This window comes from Electrona antarctica (assembly GCF_951216825.1).
Source record: "Electrona antarctica genome assembly, chromosome: 6".
Classification (NCBI taxonomy): domain Eukaryota; kingdom Metazoa; phylum Chordata; class Actinopteri; order Myctophiformes; family Myctophidae; genus Electrona; species Electrona antarctica.
Window position 1 is genome coordinate 44,034,597 of NC_136811.1, and position 24,974 is coordinate 44,059,570.

Consider the following 24,974-nt stretch of genomic DNA (forward strand, 5'->3'; position numbering starts at 1 on the left):
CAGAGAAGCTCCCAAACGCATCCACCCCACCCACCACACCCCCCTCCACTGTCCACAGAGAAGCTCCCAACGCATCCACCCCACCCACCACACCCCCCTCCACTGTCCACAGAGAAGCTCCCAACGCATCCACCCCACCCACCACACCCCCCTCCACTGTCCACAGAGAAGCTCCCAAACGCATCCACCCCACCCACCACACCCCCCTCCACTGTCCACAGAGAAGCTCCCAACGCATCCACCCCACCCACCACACCCCCCTCCACTGCCCACAGAGAAGCTCCCAAACGCATCCACCCCACCCACCACACCCCCCTCCACTGTCCACAGAGAAGCTCCCAACGCATCCACCCCACCCACCCCACCCCCCTCCACTGTCCACAGAGAAGCTCCCAAACGCATCCACCACACCCCCCTCCACTGCCCACAGAGGAGCTCCCAAACGCATCCACCCCACCCACCACACCCCCCTCCACTGCCCACAGAGAAGCTCCCAAACGCATCCACCAGACCCCCCTCCACTGTCCACAGAGGAGCTCCCAAACGCATCCACCCCACCCACCACACCCCCCTCCACTGCCCACAGAGAAGCTCCCAAACGCATCCACCAGACCCCCCTCCACTGTCCACAGAGGAGCTCCCAAACGCATCCACCCCACCCACCACACCCCCCTCCACTGTCCACCCCACCCACCACACCCCCCTCCACTGTCCACAGAGAATGGCCAGAGAACATTAAGAGTAACATTAACCGAACTTCCATTCCAACACTTCCATTATATAAAATCATTGATTTTCAAAAAATGCTAAAATAGCTGATCAACAAGAGACACTTTGTAAGCTTGTGAGCTACTTTTGTGCGACGCCATTAAAATAGGATTTACGTGGTTATTCGGAATAATTGATTTCGGCGAAATGATGGAATATTTTTGTGTTCGTTGATAGAAGCCAGAATAATAATCGCTAAGAAGATAATCTTGGATAATAAGAAGATAATGATAGTTGCAGCTAGAGCCATAGAGTAAGACAGAGTTACGACAACTCTGTTCAATCCAATGGCGGCTCTTCTACATAGACTTCTATTGGCGAATAGTGACAAAGGCCTGAACCGGAAGTTTACGTAATGCATTGGAGTCTATATGGGCTTTATAGTGACAAACGAGTTACATGAACCACGTGACCGGGCTGTTTTCTGCCCCCTCAATGTCATAACTCTGTCTTAACTCTGTCATAACTCTGTCTGGCTCTGGCTGCAGCTTCACATCAAAGAGCAGTCCTACTACGAGTGTCTGTTACTGAGAGGTTTTGGGTTGGTGTTCAGAGCGGTGGCACCACTAGTGCAGTCAGTGTTAGCTCACAGTTTGGCTGCAGGACGTGCTCTCCATGAGCTCGTCTGCGGAGACGAGGAGAGAGTGCTCTGTGAGGGAGGGATATGGCATGGTGGTGGTGGTGGTGGTGCATCTTCCAGTTGCAAGCATATGCCCATGTCTTAGAGCAGTGGTTTTCAACCTTTTTCACATCAAGGCCCATTATGTATTTGGCATTTGAGCCACGGACCACCATTTGATGAGATTTTGCCCAAAACTTTGAATATTTTGTTGTCGTTCGATAAGACTTTGCCCACAATTCCATATACACACTGTAGGCCTATTACTATTGATGTGGTACCATAGTAGAGATAACAGGCAAACGTTGATCAAAATAACAATTCTTCTAAATTCTCTAACTGTACAGACTAAATTAACTGATGGAGATGTTTAACAATAATTGAACTCTTGAGAGCGTAAACTGAAACCATTTGGTTTCATTTTACGCTCTCAAGAGTTAAAGATCTATATGGTAACCCTTGGTTACCATAAAGTTACCAACCAACTATCCATTTAGCAGGGGACCACCTGGAACCTCCTCAAGGACTACTGGTGGTCCACGGACCACTGGTTGAAAACCACTGTCTTAGAAAGAAGAAGAAAAAGAATTGCTGTGATGGAAGAAGAGCGGGGCCGTGTCTGATGCAAACACATCCAGTTGGCGTTTTCAAGCCAAACACAGGCCAGCGTCAGATGTGATCGTGCTGAGTGTGTAATTGTGATGCTCAGAAGGGAACAACAAGCAATGCCAGAGCCTAAACCTCTTGGCTCAATGGCCATAAACACCAACGTTTGGTGTTGCGCACTCCCCCCCCCCCCCCCCCCCCCCCTCTCTCTCTCTCTCTCACCCCCCTCCCCCCACACACACACGTAAAGGAGCCAAACCCAAAGTTTTTTGGTGTCACGAACAGTGTGTGCACACGTTCGCTAACACGTGTGTGTGTGTGTGTGCACGCGCGCGATGTGTGCGCGTGCGTGTGTGTGTGTCAGATGGAGTGGTTGAGTTCCCTCCAGACTGGATTTGAGGCAATCACCATTCTCTGTGCATCATTTTACAGGAACAAGGGGCCTGTCGGAGCAGATGGCTCCCAGGCGCTGAGGACCAGGAGGTGGGTTCACCACAGAACCAGACGGGGCTTCAGACGGAACCTGGCCCACATCCCCTCCAGTCAGCTCAATCCTCCGGCCCGGTTGGATCCTGCATGGGTAGATCTGGGATCATTTCAGGCCCCCCCGATTCCAGACTGCAGTATAGCTGGTGGGATCGGTATACACAGGCTAGACACCACACCAGAGCCATAGAGTATAGACAGAGTTGCGACATTGAGGGGGCAGAAAACAGCCCGGTCACGTGGTTCATGTACTCGTGTGAGCCCATAGACTCCAATGCATTCCGTAACCTTCCGGTGTCCCTATTTGCCAACAGAAGTCTATGTAGAAGACATTGGACTAGCCCCATGAAGTGAACAGAGTTGTCGTAACTCTGTCTAAACTCTATGGCTCTGGACAACACAAGCCTGGACCTCTCGGCGTGACAGACACTCATGCAGGTGTCAGATCACCAGAGCATCAAACAGCTGGCTGTGTCTATGTCAGCTCTCCAAGCCACAAAGAATTTGGGTTTAAACCGGTATGCCGTACTTTTCAAAACTATAGGGGCGAACACGCCATGCTGTGGACAAACACAAACATACAGAACTCAAACACACGCAAAATGACCCCCCCCCCCCCCACCTATACACGTTCTTCACATGTATGTGCGAACGCACGCACGCACGCACGAACGAACGCACGCACGCACGCACGCACGCACGCACGCACGCACGCACGCACGCACGCACGCACGCACACACAGAGTAATTACGAGGCATTAGTGGCGGCTTCAGCCAAGTGCTCAAGGCCTGGGCTTGTGCTGCTGAGACGGATAAGTGTAAGATTGATGATGGGACGGAGAGCTTGGCCTCAGATGAGCTCTACAGCAGAGTGGGTTTCTCTGGTTACACACAGGGGAGATCCATACTCCCACGCAGGCCTCGCGCTCTCCCAGCACAGGTACATAATCCAATGACCACGGATAATCATTATACTCTCTGTTCCTCTTGTCTCTGCCTTACTCTCGTTCACACACACACACACACACACACACACACACACACACACACACACACACACACACACACACACACACACACACACACACACACACACACACACACACACACACACACACACACACACACACAACCTTTTTGCTTTTTTTTACATTTCTCTACATCTTTCAACACAGCAAAAATACGGAGTGTTAATTTAACACAGTTGTAACAGAGAGATTTTCTTTTCCGCTGCATGAGAATCTGGGAAAGCCAATTTGCGGCCAGCACTAAATTAACCGATGAGTTTCAAACGGGGTGTTTGTGTTGGACCTGCACTCCCTTTTAAATCCCAAATAAGGCGTTACAATAAGATCAAGTGGGACTTTTGAGAGCTTTACCATGTTAATTAAGTAGTTGCTAAACCCGTAAGCCCTATACTCCGTGGTATGAAGAATAGCAAAACATTTGTTGAGTAGTGAGCTTTTGTTATGCAACAATTCCACCAATTTTGAAGAAAATAAAGAATTATAGTAGAGTATTTTTTGTGTGAGTGAGTATGGGTGGCATGGAGCAAGAGAGAGAGAGCGAGAGGGGGGGGGGGAGGGGGAGAGAGAGAGAGAGAGAGAGAGAGAGAGCGAGAGAGAGAGAGAGAGAGCGAGAGAGAGAGAGAGAGAGAGAGAGAGAGAGAGAGAGAGAGAGAGAGAGAAGAGAAGAGACAGAGAAGAGAAGAGAAGAGAAAGAGAAGAAGAGACAGCAAGATGATGACAGTAATGAAACAAGACGGAGAGGGAAAGAGATGAAAATAACTTATTTCCATCTAATTTTATTTGAAATATGAGATTATAGGAGATAAGCAGCCAGATGGGCAGAGCAGCGCAGCGTACTGAACGAGAGATAGAAGGGGAAGAGAAGAAAGAGAGGAGGCGAGCAGGAGGGGAGGGGAAGCGAGGAACTTGTCACATGTCTGTTTATACACCAGTGAATCTGATGACAGGGGCTGCTGGGAAGTCTCCATAGGGACAAAGGCTTAATGGCATCAATATTGAACAAGCTGGTGGTCTAGTACACATAGTGTGTGTTATCACTCTCCTCTCCTCTCCTCTCCTCTCCTCTCCTCTCCTCTCCTCTCCTCTCCTCTCCTCTCCCTCTCCTCTCCTCTCCTCTCCTCTCCCTTCTCCTCTCCTCTCCTCTCCTCTCCTCTCCTCTCCTCTCCCCTCCCCTCCTCTCCTCTCCTCTCCTCTCCTCTCCTCTCCTCTGCTCTCCTCTCCTCTCCTCTCCCCCTCCCCTCCCTCTCCTCTCCTCTCCTCTCCTCTGCTCTCCTCTCCTCTCCTCTCCTCTCCCCTCCTCTCCCCTCAGTCTGTCAATGCTGATAATGTTGGCGCGGCTATTAATAAAGCCTCTTCCATTAGCTTATAGTTTAACAGCATTTTTACCTGCCCCAAGGGACAACACATGCCTGGCGTTCCATGCCAGCTCCACAGTGGAGGCAACAGAACAGCCAACCCCCCAACTTCCTGATCCCTCCAGAGGACCGTGAGCCGCGGTGTGTGTTATCAGAATACGGCGCTTATGTCAACACCGGCCCCGAGAACAGCAAATGAATCCCAGCAGTGGGAACGGGATATGCTGTGTTTATGCCGATCGACAAGTTGCACAAGTTGAACGCATCAGACACGGGTCTAAGCGACTCGATCGTCCTTCACGTTGACTGTGAAAAACGCCATGCTTTCTTTACTTGACGTGATCTGGGCTTTATGCTCTCGCTTCATGTACATTTTTATCGCGGGGGATTATGTCTTCTTGGCAGACAGACAGCGGAGGAGAAAGATCATGTACGTTGCCCTGTGTGCGTCAGGGTTAAGCTGGGAGACAGGAGGGATCTCTGCGTGACCTCTGGTGTCATTTAAATACATAGAAATGCAAGCCGGGGTGATTAGATAAACATTGCCATAAATAGTGTCTCTACGAACCAGGCGTTTTTTCTTTTTTTTTCTTTCTTTTTTTTCCTCTTCCTCACCCGATTTCTTTCCCTTATTTCCTGTATCCGTTTAATCCATAGCAATCCTTACGGTCTGCAGTTACATAATCCAATACTTATCCCAAATACATGGTGTCTGGTGTCCAGCAGGATCTGCTGCATGGCTTGAGAAAAAGGCTCGCGTTTCAGTGGACGCAGACAAAGGTACATGTTAGATTCAAAAACACGCATTCCTTGGAAAAAAAATATTCAATTTATTCCTATCACATTTACTTTAATAAAAAACATACCTTGTGTTTTTAGGACTAATGATAATCCTATTTGTCTCCTAAAAATGTATTCTATTAAAGTTTCAAAGCCGTCTATATTAGATAGCGCTGGGGCCACTGGCTTGCAAAGATCCCAGGAATAATCTGTAGTAATTTAAAAGGCCATCCAGCGAGGTATTTCACGATGAACCCCGCCATAATGAGGCCCTTCCATGAACCTCTTGATTTTCATCCGCAGGCTTTTCACCACTTCCTGGTCACCTGCATTCCAAAAAAGGCAGCTTGTCCTCTCATTGGATTGCTTTGTTATCACTCGCGGGAAGTGATTATTTTACAATGTCAGTCAGCCTGACTCCCATGCGACTATAGCTGCACTGGATCTATGGAGTGTTTCTTCTTGGTTTCTTGGCCCCCTTATTCTGCTCAATTTAAATGGCTTACATTTTTACATTGTATTTATTTAAACAGCTTGACATGGACGAGTGTAGCATTTCACAGCCCTTCGCCGGGCAGTTTTCCTTTTTTTTTTTTTGCAGCTGGATTGAGCAGCACGGGGAGTTTACAGTGCTTGCTTAAGTATAAAACCTAAGTTTATTAAATAGGCCACCACTGCACTTCATAAGCCTTTGAGAGCCCTAAGCATGGAGGGGCTCGCTCGCATGCACACCGACACTTTACACACAGCTTTTACAGCTGAGACCGCCGGTCTTCCACAAAGACACTATATAAGGCAGCCATTTGGACTGGGAACCATGGCGAGACTGGACTAAGAGCTTTACAATAACAACTGCACCAGAAGCTATAAGCAAGGTGTGGACACGGGGAGTCCACAGTCGGTTTCTAAAGGCTGGCGGAAGAGCGGCTCTGCTATGCATTCAATTAAGACTTCACAATAATTCCCCATGACTGACCTCATGCTGGAGATAATTGGTGCCAGTAACCATGCGAAACAACGCCAGATTTTAATTAAAGACGACCGTAAAATTTCATGGAAAAGGTCAAGCAGGCACATCAAATTCGGGAAGGAGGGGTGTTGAGAGGAGGGAGGGGGTAAGGCCTCCCTGACAAGGGAACAGGACAGGGGTTTTAGGGGCTGAATGTGCCATAGAATCACAGTTTCCAACCAGGAGTGCACTGCCTCGCTGACTGTCAGTGTACTGCTGAAACATGAGACGCTATCATGGCTTATTTCAAGTTTATTTACTCTCTCACCACCTCACTAAATGACACTCTGATTCAACACGCATGGCCAAGAAAATGGAGGAAAATCCTCGAGGTTTGAAAATTTTCCCTCCTTCTGTAAAACAATGTTGTTGCTCTTTCAAAGGTCTTTTCGAGCCTCTTCTTTTTTCCAGAGAGGTCGAAGGACATCTGCCAGTGTAATTGCTTCCTCATTTGGCAAATTAAAATATTTCAAACAGTGGGCTTTTTTTGCTAATCCAAAGTTTATGAGGGGAGTAAAAAGAGTGTTCAAGGAAAAGGACGGCATGTCAAAAGGCACTACGGAACGAAGCCATCACCCCTAAATGGTGTGTTTGGATCATCAGAGGAGAAATGGATTGCCTTATGAAAAAATATTTCTCTAGCTGTATTTACACAAAAAATATTTCCAGATTCGGGACGTCTCGCTTAACGGCCGACATACATGCTGCGCGTACCGCAAATAACTTTCAAATTGACGGGAGGAAACAGAGGCGACCATTGAGGAAACCTGCAGTTCGTACGGTGAAGAATTCCACTGAGGTGAGGTGAGGAGAGGAGATAGAAAAATATACCCCGGGAAAACCGTGGCTTGAAAAACACCCGCCATGGAAAAACACTGCTATATTTCATCCATGAAAACGCCACTGTGCCCCTGGAGAGCGGTCTGATGGATAAAAGTGGCGGGCTTGTGTTTAAGGGGCACGTACGCCGTACGGTATGGGTCTGTGTGGGCTAGGGGAGAGGAGCTCCATGTCTGACATGGGGCAGGTGCGTTACTAAGAGTAGAGGTGGTTGGCATACTTACTCCCATCGGGAAATTGCTTTCACAGTTTGACCCAGCATATAATGAGCAAAATGGTTCTTGATTCCCAGACAGCCTCTCTCTATCCACTCAGCTAAGGGACTGGTTGCTAAGAGAATGTATGTGTGGATGCATGTATAAAGATCACTCCCGCGTGAAGTGAGGGGCGCTCTTATCATCGTACATCTTCATGACGCAAATAGACACTATGCCTATTTGCTCGGACACTATGACGTAAAATTCTCCATTCATTGTCAATGGGAATTTAATGTTTCTGTAGGACGAAGAACATACACTAATCGAAAAACACTACTCGAAAAATTGCAGACTTCTTTTTCATCTTACCTCTCCTGCAGTGCCTCATGGCCATTTTGCACCTCCGGGACTCGGCGATGGTGGGACAGGGTATCGTGTCCTTGGGGGGCTTCTTTACGATGTGCCGCGTCCGGGTCTCCAGACCCCACTTGAAGCCACACGTTTTGTTCCTCCTGGTGCAGGTGCCCCACTCGCTCCACTGGCCCACCTCACAGCCCTCTGTGGCGATGGGGGGAGAGAGAGAGAGAGAGAGAGAGAGAGAGAGAGAGAGAGAGAGAGAGAGAGGGAGAAGAGGCGTCATGAACACTGCAGCAGAGCAGCCACCTGGGGATAGGGGGGTGGGTGACCCGGAGACCCTAGGTTGAGCTTTACTGCAGTGTGAAAAGAGCTATAGGATGTGTGAGGTCTGTGTTTCTTCGGGGAGGAGAAACAACAAGGCCGACACACTTTTTAACACTCTCGTTTAAAGCTGCAATCCATAACGTTCATGTCCTAAACCTGGGATTTGAACGAGGGTCTCCTGCATGAGAGAAGACATTTTTACCACTAAAGCTATGCCCCATTTTCCAGGGGATATAATGTGCTTCAGTCAGTAGTTGGAAGCCTACCGGTCAACCGGTAGGCGTCCTAGCTAGGGGACGGTGTGCCAATATATCGATATTGTGATATATCGCGATACTTCCTCCCGTGATAATTAATCAATACACTGTTACAGATATCGTGATATATTGTTGATGAAATAAAATGGGCTCAACTTTACAATACATAAAACAAGTTGGTGATGAAAACCTGAACCTTTGTTTCTTGTCAATTACATTTTCACTACATATTTTAGTCATGGATTGATTAGTTAGTGCACAAATTGTTGTGCACAGACAAGTTGTGGACAAGTTGCAAAGTTACAGTCAGTGTTTTACTGTTTGGAGGAGGCAAGATTAATTTATTGGCCAGTTTGTGACACAAATAATCTTGTAAGACTTTAGAATAAATACATAATTCCGGATTTTAGCTTTTTCAGTTACAGATATCGTGCTATATCATTGATTAAATCTCTTACAATATATTGTATATCGCAAAATCGCAATATGTGGAATATCGTGACATTATCGTTATCGAGGGCCTAATATCGCCCCAGATATCGTATCATGAGGTACCCGTATCGTCCCACCCCTAGTCCTAGCCAGCACCAGGGTCTAGGTTTTAGTGTGAGACCACCTCCAATCCCTGCAGAGGAGCTAGTATTGTATAAACATAACGTACTACCAATTTACGATTTAGTTGTGCACTGAATTATGTAGAAAGGTAAAATGGCATGACTGGCTGAATATCACTTCTAAGATTCTATAAGCTGACAAAGTTTTCAGTTTATCTCCTGATTTCGATACGTCTGCATCATTGCACCTACCTCCACACTCCATAGTTTCTTCTAGCGGGGCGAAGCCCTCGGGGCACTTGTCAAAACAGCGCCCTTTGTGCAGGTAAAAACCTGACTTGCACTTGGTGCAAAAATCTTTACTGAAGCAGGACTCGCAGTTCTCTATCCTGCATCCTAGGGGAGAGAGAGAGAGAGAGAGAGAGAGAGAGAGAGAGAGAGAGAGAGAGAGAGAGAGAGAGAGAGAGAGGAGGGGATGATCAGTGTTCAAGATCCAGCACAATATACATACAGTACACCCGTCTCATCTGGAGTTGATCGAGAGCTAAGAGGTTTGGGGAAGGGGTTCTTGAAAGGATTATACACCCCCCTCCCCCCCAACCCCCAAAAAAACAGAAAGAGTCATTGATGCCCTGTGAATCATGTCTCTCCGGGCTCCACAGCATTTCAGCAAACTTGTTTTGCCTGACAGACATTCTCTTTTTTTTGTGTGTGTGTGAGTCTTGTACATGTTCAGAGGGAACCGATGAACAGTGTGAAATTACAACAGAGGGTTGGTTGGTGAAGGATTACCTCACGCTGACCCCTTTCAACGCGGGCCGGAAAACAAATTCTTCTGACATTCAACAGTCTACACATCCTCTACAGCACCATGAGTTCACATGTTCGTTTTATATTTTACACATGGTTTTCCGTGACTGCTAAGAATCGGTCCCATTGCAACCTTTACAAAAATGCATCGATTGCATTGTGCTTTCATATTAATCCCTGTTCATCTCTGAACTTTGGCGTCCTTTGCGATGACATTCTGCTAATCGATCCAAGTTGGCGAGTGCACAAAAACTTTGAGCATAGACAGAATCATTTTGACCCCGATTTGAAATCGGAAAAGGTGGGGCAGACAGGGTGTTGGGAGAGGAAAAACACACTCCCGAATGTACTCCTCTGCCAAACAGATACTGATGCATTTATTGAGGAACGCCACAGCACACTTAAGCCTGATTTATGTTCTGTCATATACGACAGTGTCACACACGCCAGAAACAGCAGATCTACAAGCTCACAACGTGTTGCATCCGCGACGCGCCGTGAGCTTGCAGATCGCCAATGCTCTTCGAGCGTTATCACTCCCACGCCACACCCTGCGAGTGCGCATGACACACAGCGGCCCGCTGCGGGGCAAGCCTGATGTGTCATCAAGCTGTAACTCTGCAAATAGCACGTCAAGGCAGGGACTAAATTACACGAGCCACACCAACGGGGCGACGCTCTGGCCCGAATGATTAAAAGGAGCCTCCCAGAGCTGTCTGATTTATGACGCTCTTTAGAAGCTGTTAGCGACACTGATTGCCCAATAGGCTTCCAGTGTTGGGTAACCACAATCTATAACCGACAACCGCCATCTCCCTCAGCCCTATACTAGGGCTTCCCAGGTAGGGCGGCAGCCGGCCCTGCGACTGTGTCTTTGAACAGGGGAGCCTAACCGCGCATAAGTGTGCGCGTGCCGCGCCGCACGCGCAACAAACTTCACAGTGATTTACCACAAGTGACAGAAACAGAGGCAGAGGGATGCCCTTTTTATCTATGAACGTTGCAGGGCCTGCACAGTCAAATCAAATGGTATACCAAATGGACCATTATTATGGGTCGATTTGGTTCCATTTGCACGCTTTTCGAAGTTAAATTAACACTGAGAATTGTGCAGTGCAGGGAAGGGAACGTTCTCACAATCACGCCCCTTAATTACACCATCTCCAGCTAACCATCAGGCCTCCTCCTCCACATTCCTCCAAAACGAGGGGGTCCTTCCCCACATCACTTTGAACCCTAAAGTATGGCCTCTGCCCACTCACTCTGGTCTCACGCTGCTCCCGACCAGTCTAAACAAACCCACCACGGATACACACACACACACACACACACACACACACACACACACACACACACACACACACACACACACACACACACACACACACACACACACACACACACACACACGCACATGCACATGCACTCACATGCATACTCACAGAGCCCACTAATCTGATTTTACTATTTCACTGTTCATGTCCAGCTATTTGGCTCTTGTAGACAGGTACATGTACCAAAGATGAAACCCTAAGTATTCAAACTCCTAATTAAGGATTATTAATGTTAATGAGGTAGAACAGAAATAAATCAATTCCACTGTAATAAGCGGATAGAAAACTAACTGCATTCAACATACTGTGTAGACACTCACGCCATCTCCTTGACACACTAATTCTATACTCTGCTCCATCATATCTCACACACTTATCTTGTGTTTGATAAACATGGTTTGCTGGTAGGGTTACATGGCGCTGTATAGAGATCTTAGCGTGGAATGTGTAAGATTAGGGGAGGTAAGGCCACACAAAGGCAGGATGCGCTTTGCCTCCCCTGTACAAACGCTGCCTTCCACCCCCTTTGTGCCCTGACGTGAAACTGGATCTCCGCAGGGCTCGGTTTCGAGATGTGTCAAGCACCGAGACAGAGAGCTCGCTAATAAATCACAGAGCTAATTGGAAAGCACAAAGCTCTCTTCTGCCCCTCACACTTCCCAGGCCTGTCATCACCTGAGTGACTTTTAGCTCACGAACAAAAAATAAAAGGGGAAAAAAAGGAGAAGAGAGGGTGGGGGGCTAGAACATCTGGCAGCACTCTCAAGCATTGGCTTGTTGTGCAACCTTAAGATATTGACAACAAATAGGAACAGCCCAGATGTGCTAAATATCCTTGCAGCGCTGCTCGTGTTCAGCTTACACTATTCTGATTGCAACTTTTTGATGTCAATACTTGACACACTAGGATGGTGAAAGGACGACTCATTTTACAAGAAGTGCCACAACATCATACCATAAGTCGCTAACACCACATCTGATGACTCAGATGACAAGTCAGTTAACCACGTATACCCTTTATACTTCCTTTTTACATCAAATAGCAAAGACATTGCCGATCTACAAGCTCACGGTGCATCGCAAAAGCGACGGGTTGTGAGCTTATAGATTGTCACAACATGTTTCCTTTTTCCAACATGTTCATTTCTATTGTGATACGCCCAGAATAGGGATGCGTCACTCAAAATAGGTTCATGTGGTTAAACTGCATAGGAGTTGGAATCTTGGGTGGTAAGGCCTTCAAGGTCAAAGGGCATCAGAGCGAGAGAGAGGTGGGTCAGAAGGGAACTTCATGACAGACATCCATCCCTGTCAGTCAGATTATCAGGCCGCATGCTATCTATAGGGCCGCATGGCCGCTATCTGTGAGGGGGCAGGTTGGACGTTGTGGGATCTGGACACTCCAATAACCAGCTATAGCCCGGCTGGCTGAGTCAGCAAGCGGGCAGGGAGCTTGTCCGGCGGCCAGAGGCTCCACACACAGATATGGGGGGGGGGGGGGGGGGGGGGGGGGGGGGGGGGGGAGGGGAGGCTCATCCTCCCTATGAGATTAACCTCTGGACCACCTTAAAAGTCGTCAACGAGGTGCCCCTGGGAGACTAATGAGAAATAATGAGGTCATCGGATCCCACAGAAGGCACCGATGTTCCTGAGACTTAAACGCATTATCGTCATTATCTCTCTGCCCAGGATCTGGAGCGCGAGTAATATTGTGGAAAATCTATGTTTGTGCTCCGAGAGGAATCTCAAAGCCTCCCAATACAGTGGCTTGGGGTCACCCATTCTGAAGCCATGGAATCAGCATCGCGTCCAGCATATCGCTGTAACACTTTCTCTTTTTTTCCCCCCACTTTCACGCATGTGTTTTGTCATTGTGTGGTTTCCTAGTCAAGTGCATCTGAAGTTTAGCAATGAGTCACCGAGTGTCGCTCGTGATCTAATCGCACATGCTTGGCAGGAGCCGGTCCCTCTGCTGTGGTCTGGATGGAGAACCAACCCGTTTCTTTTTGTTTTTTTGTATCATGGACATTCAAAGCTTCCTGTCAGATTCAGTCACACGCTGCGCCTCAGCGGAGTGACAGTGCCATATGTAATCACTTGATATATTTGCGTGAATATTCATTGCGAAAGAGATGCTAAATCACCGTTCCCAAAGACTGATGAAAACGAATGCGTGTCCCGGAATGGGTCTTTCATGTTATCTGGGGCCGGTGGCAGGTTGTCAAACTGCGCGTCGGCCCGCGAACAGAGCCTCTTTTTGCTGCAGAATGCTAACCAGACCTGATGTCGCACAGCGGGAGTGTCCGCGCTGCAAAAAAAAAGAAAAAAGAAAAAAGAAAAAAGAAAGGCCTGGCACGACGAGATGGGAAAACAAGCCCCCGTTTTTTCCATCCTTTCCTCTCCAAGCTGCAGTGAGTGGAGCCGAGCTGAACAACCTACTCTCTAGGCCACAGGTTCCTCTCCAAGCTGCAGTGAGTGGAGCCGAGCTGAACAACCTACTCTCTAGGCCACAGGTTTTGGCCCGACACGGAAGCTTTGGCGTGGTCGCTGCCACCCAGCCGTGTCGTGTGGAACTGCGGATGGCAGAAGGGGTTCGCGGGGCAAAGGCCACGGGGCTGCCATGTCTCCCTGCATGGGCACCCGACTGCGCTCCCTCCTCCATTCCGTTCCGTTCCGTTCCTTTCCACTTGGGCGCTCGTCCCGCGCGCCGACACTGAGTCGGGTGCAGCAGAGGTGCCGTTCCTGTCAGTCAGGATGTCGTCGTATGCAGAGCGGAGACGACACGCGTGTCAGCGATCCTCTCCACACCAAGGAACCGAGAAGACAGGATATCAAGAATCTGACCCTGATTCTGCCTCACCAGTTCCAGCACATGCACGCGGCGCACCCACGCATGCACGCACATGCGTACGCGCACACGCATGCGCATACGCACGCACACGCACACGCACACGCACACGCACACACACACACACACACACACACACACACACACACACACACACACACACACACACACACACACACACACGGCACGCATGTATGCACGCACGCACGTTGCACGGATGCATACACACACAGACAGCCTCGGACTTCAGATTCACTCAAACTATGCAAAATTACACACTGTTTGGAGAAAAAGCCCTATTGAGCTCCATGTCTGGTTGTAGTGTCCTGGGAGCAGACTAGTGAGGCGTTGGTGTGTCTATTGAGCTCCATGTCTGGCTGTAGTGTCCTGGGAGCAGACTAGTGAGGCGTTGGTGTGTCTATTGAGCTCCATGTCTGGTTGTAGTGTCCTGGGAGCAGACTAGTGAGGCGTTGGTGTGTCTATTGAGCTCCATGTCTGGTTGTAGTGTCCTGGGAGCAGACTAGTGAGGCGTTGGTGTGTCTATTGAGCTCCATGTCTGGCTGTAGTGTCCTGGGAGCAGACTAGTGAGGCGTTGGTGTGTCTATTGAGCTCCATGTCTGGTTGTAGTGTCCTGGGAGCAGACTAGTGAGGCGTTGGTGTGTCTATTGAGCTCCATGTCTGGTTGTAGTGTCCTGGGAGCAGACTAGTGAGGCGTTGGTGTGTCTATTGAGCTCCATGTCTGGCTGTAGTGTCCTGGGAGCAGACTAGTGAGGCGTTGGTGTGTCTATTGCATTGTCTGGCAAATCTGAAAGTGTGGTTAGTAAAGCTGTGATGATTAAATGTCCCTTGGTAAAGCTCAAAGGCCAAAAGCAACTGGTCTTTTTCACTGGTTAGTTGTGCAATGGAAATACCCACAGAATTATATACAGCGAGACTCGAGAGAGAGAGAAAGAAGGAGAGAGAGGTACTGTAGCTGGAGAAAGAGGGAGAGAGAGAAAGAAAGGTTGCCAGTTTGCCAGTGATAACAACCAAGCTCAGTATGGTGTATTTCCCGGAGCTCTCAGAAGTAATAATTTAAAACTATCAACAGAAAAAAGAAAATGATCATTCAAAAGTACAACTGAACTTACAAACTACATCTTTCTTTTTAATATCAATGGATTGTTATTTGAAATCAACTTGCAGTGTTACGCGGTGTGATAATATAGATCGGCTATTTTCACTATAGACTACTCGAAATAGAGCTTTAGTTGTTACTTCATAATATCATTTGAGTACCAAGAGTCCCTTTCTAAAAATACACTGGAATCAAAAGTACAATATTTCTATTTTAAATCATGAAACCCTAACCCCCAAAAAAGCAACAATACTCAAAAAGCAATGAACGACATTAAGGAAAAGTATAACCGATCTGTCCATAAACCTCCAGCCTTAATCAAATATGACAAGGCGGTATTTAGCACTGTCTCAACACTAGGATAGGAAGGAAATAAAACAGAAATTGCAACTGGGATTGTAAAAAAAAAAAGAAAGAAAGCCTCCAGTGGCACATCGTACTGGGCACTGGATGAGTTGTGATATTTGAACCACACATCCATCCAGGATATTGGCAATCATGATAGACTGGCTTTCCATGCTGACTGCTAGGGAACAGAGCTTAAGGCTTTAATGCATGCTGCAGGGGGCTAGGGGTAACTATGTAAGTGGGACGTGTGTGTGAGTGTGTGTGTGTGTGTGTGTGTGTGTGTGTGTGTGTGTGTGTGTGTGTGTGTGTGTGTGCGTGCGTGCGTGCGTGCGTGCGTGCGTGCGTGCGTGCGTGCGTGCGTGCGTGCGTGCGTGCGTGCGTGCGTGCGTGCGTGCGTGCGTGTGATTGGCTTTGATTAGAAGCCTGGTCCAAGAACAGCTCCATTGCCCGGGGCCATAACCACTTACAACCTGACGTCTCTATTTTGGGCATGTCTCTATTAGGCGGAAATGTTGAAAAATGGTCAAAGATTTTCGACAAATTTCAATGAAACGTTCAGAGCTAGTGGAAATCTACAAGTAGTAGAGGTTAGGGCCGCTACACGGCCCTCATATCTAGAGTTCGGGCTTGTCCCTTTTATGGAGATCGCTGATGTCATCAGATTTATTCCCAAATATGAGCTTGGGCCTTTTTGTCCCCATATATGGAGCTGACTGATTTGTTTGCGCCTCTTGCTATGACGAGACATTGAGGTTAGACAACACACTCCATATTTGGTTGTACTGTAGCTGCATTAAGTCCTTATATGGTCATGTCTGAGTCATAGTGACATTACCGTGACGATGCCCACGTGCCACCGGTCGACCGGTCCTCCCTTAAGCCAATTTTAATATACGAGGTATCAAGTAGCCATATAGGGCTAAAATGTATCATACCAAAAATCTATGTTTACATCTTTTCAAAATAATCTTTAGATAGTTGTATTTCACATTTCTCCCCCTGGGTTAAAAGGGGGAAACCTCTATCTCTCCATACATCAGACCAAAGCACCAGGAAATAGACCTACCGCTACATGTTTTTCTCTCTTTAGTTGTTCATCTGTAAATATAAAATATATATTTCTCAACAAATATTTTTGTTCTTGTGATGCAGTTTGTTTATGCTTATTTATTAAGATGATAAAAATCGCTAGTGTCATTTTGCAGCTCCGCGCTGAGCGAATCATCATCCCCCATTTAAAAAGATATGCCAGGGACCACCATAAGAGAAGGTTTTTACGGCTCTAACAGTGATTCTCAACCCATTTAATTTCAAGAACCCCCAGTTTTCTATCTCTGGAACCCTCAATTTATATTGTAAAATCAATGTTAATTTAACTCTGAGCGTGTACAAAATGGAACCAAATGGACCCATCAGGGTCCATTTGGTTCCAAACTATCATTTAGCTGCAGGGGACCCCCTGGAACTCCCTCAGGGACCCCTGGGGGTCCCCGGACCCCACTTTGGGAACCACTGCTGTAGAGAAAGCGAGACAGAGCGCAACGGTGCCACATTCAGACAGATTTGGCTGAACGTGAACTCACATACAGCCGTTACGAATCCTCCGAGTGGAGCAGTGGGTTGGTTGACGACACCCACAGATGCTGATGAAAGGTCGTGCTCTAGGGGCCTGATAAGATCCTCCATGGACACAGCTGGAGCTATGGCTCATATCATACCACCCCTGAGCCGCTGAAAGGAGGCTCAGACAAGAAATGGACACATGAGGGTAGGGAATCTAGGGATATAAGAGAGCCCTTTATATTATGAGTACGTGTGTGTGTGTGTGTGTGTGTGTGTGTGTGTGTGTGTGTGTGTGTGTGTGTGTGTGTGTGTGTGTGTGTGTGTGTGTGTGTGTGTGTGTGTGTGTGTGTGTGTGTGTGTGTGTGTGTGCGTGCGTGCGTGCGTGTGTGCACGCGTGCGTGCGAGCGTACGTGTTTTTTGTATGTTTTTTGTGTGTTTTTGTGCGTGCGTGCGTGCGTGCGTGCGTGCGTGCGTGCGTGCGTGCGTGCGTGCGTGCGTGCGTGCGTGCGTGCGTGCGTGCGTTTAAAACTACACAGTTCCTGAACATCAAACAGTATAATTTTAACTAAATGGACCCTGTGACAATGGTCCCCATTTGAATGTGTGACATATTCTGTATGTGAAGAGTTTTGTGACTGTAGAGTGCTCATGGAAAACATTTCATAACTGCATGATTTCTATTCAAAACCGATCCCAACTCGACATTGTCTATCTTTGGCTCAACCTCTATATACTTCATTGTATGACGAAAAAAGGAAAGGGACAATCTACAAGCTCATAATGTGTCGCCATGTGACAAAAACCTTTCATGTTTTGATCATTTTTACATTTAATGCAATGCTGAAAATAGGAATGCCAGGTCGAAAGTGGTTAACTTGGTCAGTGTTGCACCAGCACATGGGTTGACCCATTTTGGGCGGGAACCCCTTTTGGTGTTTTAAAGCATTGTTATACTTTGCCTGTGCCTCAAATCTTTGAATATTACAGAGTGAACATTTTAACTCAAATCTTTGCTTCTGGGGAGATCCCTGGAATAACATATTTTCAGATGGGGGCGTAGGCCTATTACATATAATTTTTGGGGTCCTTGACATGAAATATTGAGCACCACTGATACAGAAACATATGATGTTTCTGAAAACTGTCAGGATTTTGAAGACATTTTTTAAATTTCGACGTCAGGCCTAAATGGGTTAAAGTGTGTTCATGTCTTCGTGTCACATGGGGCGTTGGTCATTTTTAGAGAGCGTGGAACATGTCCTGAGATTCTATTGTGAGAGTGGTTGACTGAGTGTATACGCAAAAGTCCCTCGTTTGCCCGGCTCTGGTTTTCCTTACCCAGGGAGTCCACAAAACATTCTTGAATGAGATAAGATCACACAGACAAACTCTGGTGTAATAATAAGCAGCTGTCTCCCTAAGTGATTTCAGAGTCTGTTTTTAAAGCTCATGATAACAAGAGACATAATGGCACGTTCCAGCCAGGCCTGTTGTGGAAAACAGGAGCTCTGGCCTCCTCTCTGGCCTCCTCTGGCCAGTGTGCCTTTGAGCCTCCGCTGGCCGGTGTGCCTTTGAGCCTCCAGCCAAACAATTGAAATTCTCACTGCCCCGACCATTAGCTTTTGAGGCAACCTGAAAGAACAAGCCGTTACAGGGGGACAGACACGAGCTGTTCAGTGAAAGTGACACATAGATCCTAACTATAAGAAGGAAGGTCAAATGGGAAGCTGGATTAGAGAGTCATGACTGAAATGGCGATCACATCAAAGTGAGCCTCTCTCGGAGATCTGATGCTCCGTGACAATGCAAGATTTTGTTCTGGGGGCAGTTTGCTCGGAGAGGGATTCAGATTAACTTGCCACACATCAGTAGTAGTTAAACTCAAAAAGTGTGCAGCATAGGGAGTCAGCGGGTGAGGCGGTGGGGGGAATGGTAAAAAATGTTTTAAAAAAAGACAGCAAACAAGACGTCTTTCTCCTTCAATTTTCCCTGACTTACAAAGATAGGGTGAAATTACTTCAGGCCCGCGTGTCTTTGACTTTATTGTGGGGAGTGGACATGAACGTGTAATTGTGTATACAAGCACACAGAGGAAGTATGTGTTTGGAAGGGGGCATCCAATTGATACCAGCAGCTTACTACAAGAGGGTGTGTTCTCTTGGTATCTACTTGCCATATTTGACTGGAGCCAAGTAGATGTATATGTGCATGGAGACCAGGCAGTGATTGGGTAAGCAGAACATAACTTATTTCTTTCCTTTGGTTGCTGCGTGCCTGGATTATTGGGCCTAAAGGTCCTGACACTCTCCTCTGGGGCCTCATTTCAGCGTGTCTGTCAGGAGCTTGGCTCACGGAACCCAATGGGTTCAAGTTCCTCTCTGTTTTCACATGAAACACTCAGCCAACACCTCAGGCTCCATGTAAACCTATAAAGGCTGTCTGTCTCAGGCTCGAACCCGGTGTTAAAATAAGGTTATGAGATTGGGGCGCAGGATAAAGAGACGAGGCGAAACGTATCATTAATTGGATTTTGGGTGTTATTCTTCAACGAGAGTGAGGAAAACACTTGGTTCTTTTTCTTTTTTATTCTCGCTTCAAAACGGAAAACACGAATTCAGTGTGTGACCGGAGGTGTGGTCTGTTTCACGTTATGAAACCAAAACAAGCTTTTCCATGAAAATGTTGAAATGTTTGTTGAAAACACACTGACCAAGACAGCCCATGAATCTATTCTATTCATTGTGTCAGAACGGAATAGCAATGCTGGTCAGGCAGTCGTGTCAGCAGCCAAACGCTTAAATCTGTCAGTAGAGTCGGTCAATTACACTAGCCGCTGTCAATCATGCTACTCCAGGCAGGTGACCAACCCCACTTCAAAAAACAAAAGCCAAGAAATTAAACCGCCTGGTGAACCCTGGATCGACAGCATCAGTCCCTGCTGTGGTCACTTGATGAACCATTTAGTTTAATGGCCTGATGCTAATCTTTGATCAGATTTGCCTTGAGATTACAGAGTATGGCATGGCTTCAGGGCGTTTGGTCGACGGTCCTGAATTAGCCATTAGAAAATGGATGGATAGCAGCCCCTGACTGATCCCTGCTTGGAGCCAGAGTTAACCCCTTGGAAGGAGACACTTTTAAGAACTGGCTTCATGTGTGAATGGATCAGCCGTTAAAAATCTGAGGCATGTGTATCTCCTCTGGATAAGGAGCATGTGACGAGACAATAAATCATGTGATGTGGGAGAGGGGAAGTTGAGGAGGCTAGGGACTGGGGCGGTGTGGGGGGAGGGGAGGGGGAGGGGGGTTCGGGGTGGTGTAGGAAGACAGAGGGTGGGGGTCGGGTGGAGGGTCGGGTGGAGGGTCGAGGGGGGGGGGGGGGGGGGGTTGGGGGAGGGGGGCGACGACAGCGGTTGGGTTCAAGGGCGACGGAGCTGGCGTGAAGGGGAGACTTACTGGAGCACATGTTGATGTCGGGGCTGCGCATGCCGTAGTATCCTGACGGGCAGTCGTGGAGACACTCGCCGTACTGCCTCATCCTCTCCCTCCGCAGGAACAGGAAGAGCTTGGGCTGGCAGTTTACACAGCCGTTGTCCCTGGAGCACACCGAACAGCCCTTACACATGGGGTACGCACCATAACTAGCTGCAGGACACGCGCACGCGCACGCACACACACACACACACACACACACACACACACACACACACACACACACACACACACACATAGAGAGAGGAGAAAACAGGAAAAATTATTAGTGGGCTGTAATAAAATGCAAAATCCGCTGCCATGTTAAATGATATACACTGAGCTACACTTGAGTGTTACTAGAGTTCTGAGGCCACTAGTTTGAGGGCGCACTTGGAGAACAAATACCCAGACTGTGGTGTTTCCTCAGAGTTCTGTGTGGGCGCTAACGAAATCTCCATTCAGCGCTGAGACTCCCTGCAGGTATTGTCATGGATGTGACGTTCCTCCGTGTGTCACCAATATTCCACTGACAATGTGCAAGTTTGATCAATGACAGCCATATCTAACTGGTACTGTAGACAAAACCACATAGATTGGATAGAGTGCACAAACACGTAATACAAATGGTGAATTTGATTCTTTCTTTTTTTGTGTTGTTGGCCTAAAGCGAGTTCCTTGAATAGCACCACAGTTTCAGCATGACAGAACTGTGGTCAACCTTAACTTTGGCCCTAGGATGAGGACACGGGTGAACTCCTGGGTGAACACCGGTTCAACAAAGTAGGGGGTCCAACCAGTCGAAAAGGAAAGTACAACGAGAGTACACGAGCAAAAGCTAAACAACCGTAATAGATATGTCAGTGGGATACTCTCTAATTCATTGGAAATGTCCACTGCAACAATTTGTCATTGATGCAAACTCTGGTTCCCCTCACAAAGTTTGAGCGCTGATTGGTTATGAATGTGAATATTGCATTAATTCTGGTCAGAGCTGCTCCCCTGAACGATTGTGTTGAGACAGCCGATGAAAGCCCCCAAAACCACAGTGACTCTGGCCTCAGCTCCAGTTGCCTGCGGAAGACAAAGAAGCCAGTAAAAAAGGCAGTCCATTCCACAATAAGTGACTCTTAATGTAAACTCCTTAGCGTCCCGTTTACAGGAAAATGTCCTTGGGCGCATGCAATCTCTCCAAAACGAGAGACACTTCTATTGATCTGAGCCAAGTTTTAAATATCACAGTCGGAGACGGGGGTAACAGCACAGCTCCGACTGGGCGACCTACCACAACGCTTAATAAAACACCGTGTAGCAAACTGGACAAGCCGTGGGAGACAGAGCAGAGCATGCCTGTGTTATTGGCCACGGATCCACGTATTAGATTTCTCTGAGCAGATTTGCCTCAGACAAAAGAAAGCGCTAAGTGGGCCCAGTGCGAGCATCAGTTTGTAATCATGCGAAAATCAGCGAGCGGATGTCGGTGGCTGACTTGGATTCACCGATTTATTTTCTTTTTTTTCCTTACTTATTCAGCTGGAATACAGAAAAACAGCCTACAGAGAGAGGTACAGTATATACAGTACAGTCCGACGGCTCGGCCAAACTCCACCCAGTCTGGTGGAACAGGGGTGGAAGGAGTGAGATTAAGTGGTAATCAGAATGTGTCTCTGATGGTCTTTAGAGATGAGGCTCACAGCAACACCTCATCCATCAAGGCCAGCACCGGGAAGTGTGGTCCAGGTCTATTCATCACATGCACTGTTGATTGCTCATCTCCAGTCAGCATCACTCACTCTGTGAGTGACTAAGCCCAAATAACTCTTAAAGGTTTTGGCTTCCTACTGTTCTTAGATGGAAAACTGATTTTTTTAATGTTCAACTGTCAATCTAGCATTGACGCTTTTCTCGTTTATCATTTTAGTTGTGCCAAGTAAGGTAAATCTCTCAATGTAATGAACTCCTCCCCGAGGAGAAAGACAATGCGCTTAGTGTAATGATACTGTAGATGCCCTGTTGGAATCATAGCTTTAGTTTAAATGTATAGACTTAAAATCAAGATGTTTCAATTAATTTCTTTCTATACAGTGTTTAGATACAAATATGTTGTCGCTGTCGTTACTGTGTGTCCAGAACCGTTACTTTTCAGGAAAAATAAATGAAATAAATAACCTGTCCAAACAATGGTCTATCTATGGATCCAATGTAGTCCCGGGTTTTTGTTAATGCAGTACTTTTCAGACTTTCAAGTTTGTTGAAAAAAAACAAATAAACCAATACAAGTGATGACATTTCTACAAGCCAGCATGTATTGTAAGAAAATCTGTAAATATACAAATACTGTAGAAAAGATTCTCCACGGTGGGCATTACAAGTATTATGTTAAGTAAGACTGCCATGCTGTGTGTAACCATAATATACTGAACTAAAAAGTGAACTCTGGGAAACAAAGAAAGTCAAGATAATGACCTTTAAATAACTGAGGTGAGATGGGTTTATTACATGTAGTAATCAGTTAGTGATATCCTCAACTTACGATTTAAGCAACAGCAGTGTTTGTTTGAGAATTCGTATTATATTTTATATATTAAAGACTTTCCCTACTTCTGCAACTCCCACACAAAACATTTGAAACTTGATAAATGACTAATCGCATATCTAACTACATAACATGACTATTAATTAAGTGTGTTTAAAGTTCATAGAATTTAGAGCTGTCATTTGCCTCACTGATTGAGCATTTAAGAAATACATAAAATAATACAACTTTTAATAACAAACGTGTTTCTGGTCAAGAAGCTGCTCGCAAAATCTACAAAATTGGTGGGTTTAGTTTCAAAGAAAACACCACAAAGTAATTACTTTCACTACAAATATATCCGCTGCTTCAAACTGTCAATCTTTCTATCTTTCCACTTAGTGAAAATACACAACTTCTTACATATTTACGACAAGCTGACAATCACATTAAATGGATCTGCGCTCTCCCAATTCAACTGTTAACACAACAATGAAAAGAGTGCATGGAACACCACCTTGCCAAAGCAAAGAACTGTAAAAAGTTGGCAAGCGTCTCAGGTAGAGCAGTCGCTTGGGAATTGAAAGGTTCCCGGTTCGATTACAGCTCCTCCTGGCACTGTCAAAAGAACAAAAAAGAAAATAGAATCATACCCTGAAGAAGGAAATTTGTTTGCTGAAATGTTGGTAACTCAATAAACAGTATTTTTTGCATCGTGACTACGAGCTGTGCGACCTCTCCTTTCTATTTTCAAGTGTGTCTCCCGTGGTCAGCACCTCCCCACTATTGGTGTGCGTTCCTACTTTTTTGTTTGAAAAGAACAAAAAAGAGCAAGACGGCAAAACCATTAACCACTTAAACTCTACTTTCTTGACCGGAGTGCCCCAGGGGTCTATACTAGGCCCACACCATTCTTCCCTCCACACAAAATATCTTCATCTCTAAGAGATATAGCCAATCTATAAGCTCATAACATGTCTTGTTGCGATGCGTTCTGACTTCTGAGATTGCAGATCTGCTAATTCCGCCTAACGTTCACCCCCAAAATAGGGACGCTAGAGTTCATCTGCTTAACTGTTCCCTGGGCACTGCTTAGTAGCTGCACACTGTTCCAATAGACAGGATAGGTAAAATGCAGCTCTGACAAATTCTGGGGGAAGAATCTACCATATTTGTTTCCCCAGTTAAGGAAGGGAAAATATTAAAATGGTCATAATCAAAGAAATAATCATCATTGTTTCATTGGTTTCTCTCTACAAACCGTTTCTGGTTCAATTACGGCAGCTCCAATGAAGTTTAGTCTACCATAAATACTATACTGTACACACAAGTGATCATCTTCAGGCAGCTCACTAGCTGTATCAACAAGGGGATTACAGCCAGTGAAATGCCTCATAACCATCTTGGCTTTTATCATCATTGGAGGGTTTCTCTCTGACAAACTGTGTTTCTAGTTCAATTCCGACAGTTTCAATCATATATAACATTCTAACATAAATACTATGCATACTGTACATGCAATCATCTGAGCGCACTAGCTGATCAGTCAGCAGTGGGATTAACAGTCAGTGAAAAGCCTTGGCTGGCTGTTGGTGCCGTCCGCACTTTGTTTGACATTGCTGAACATTTTGTTTTGCTGGTTGCCGTATCTCGCAGCACATATGCTGATTGAGGCCAACAGCAGCATGCACAGTTTGGATCCAGCGGATCCCACATCCGACAATTACCATATGACTGAAAGAGAGAGAGAGAGAGAGAGAGAGAGAGAGAGAGAGAGAGAGAAAAGGA

The 24,974-nt window shown here is 46.7% G+C and overlaps 1 protein-coding gene across 2 annotated transcripts in view; it reads right to left on the reverse strand.

Annotated features, from left to right (window-relative positions):
• The window catches only part of rspo2 (R-spondin 2), a gene marked incomplete at its 3' end in the record, with an annotated part of 65,952 nt that overhangs the window by 16,697 nt on the left and 24,281 nt on the right, over positions 1-24,974 (reverse strand). For both annotated transcript variants that reach the window (XM_079504590.1, XM_079504591.1), the window contains exons 2-4: positions 20,657-20,845; positions 9,433-9,576; positions 8,058-8,246 (exon numbers count right to left, since the gene is read on the reverse strand). In XM_079504590.1, coding sequence (XP_079360716.1) covers positions 8,058-8,246; positions 9,433-9,576; positions 20,657-20,845 — 522 coding nt within the window. The remainder of the gene's footprint in view (positions 1-8,057; positions 8,247-9,432; positions 9,577-20,656; positions 20,846-24,974) is intronic.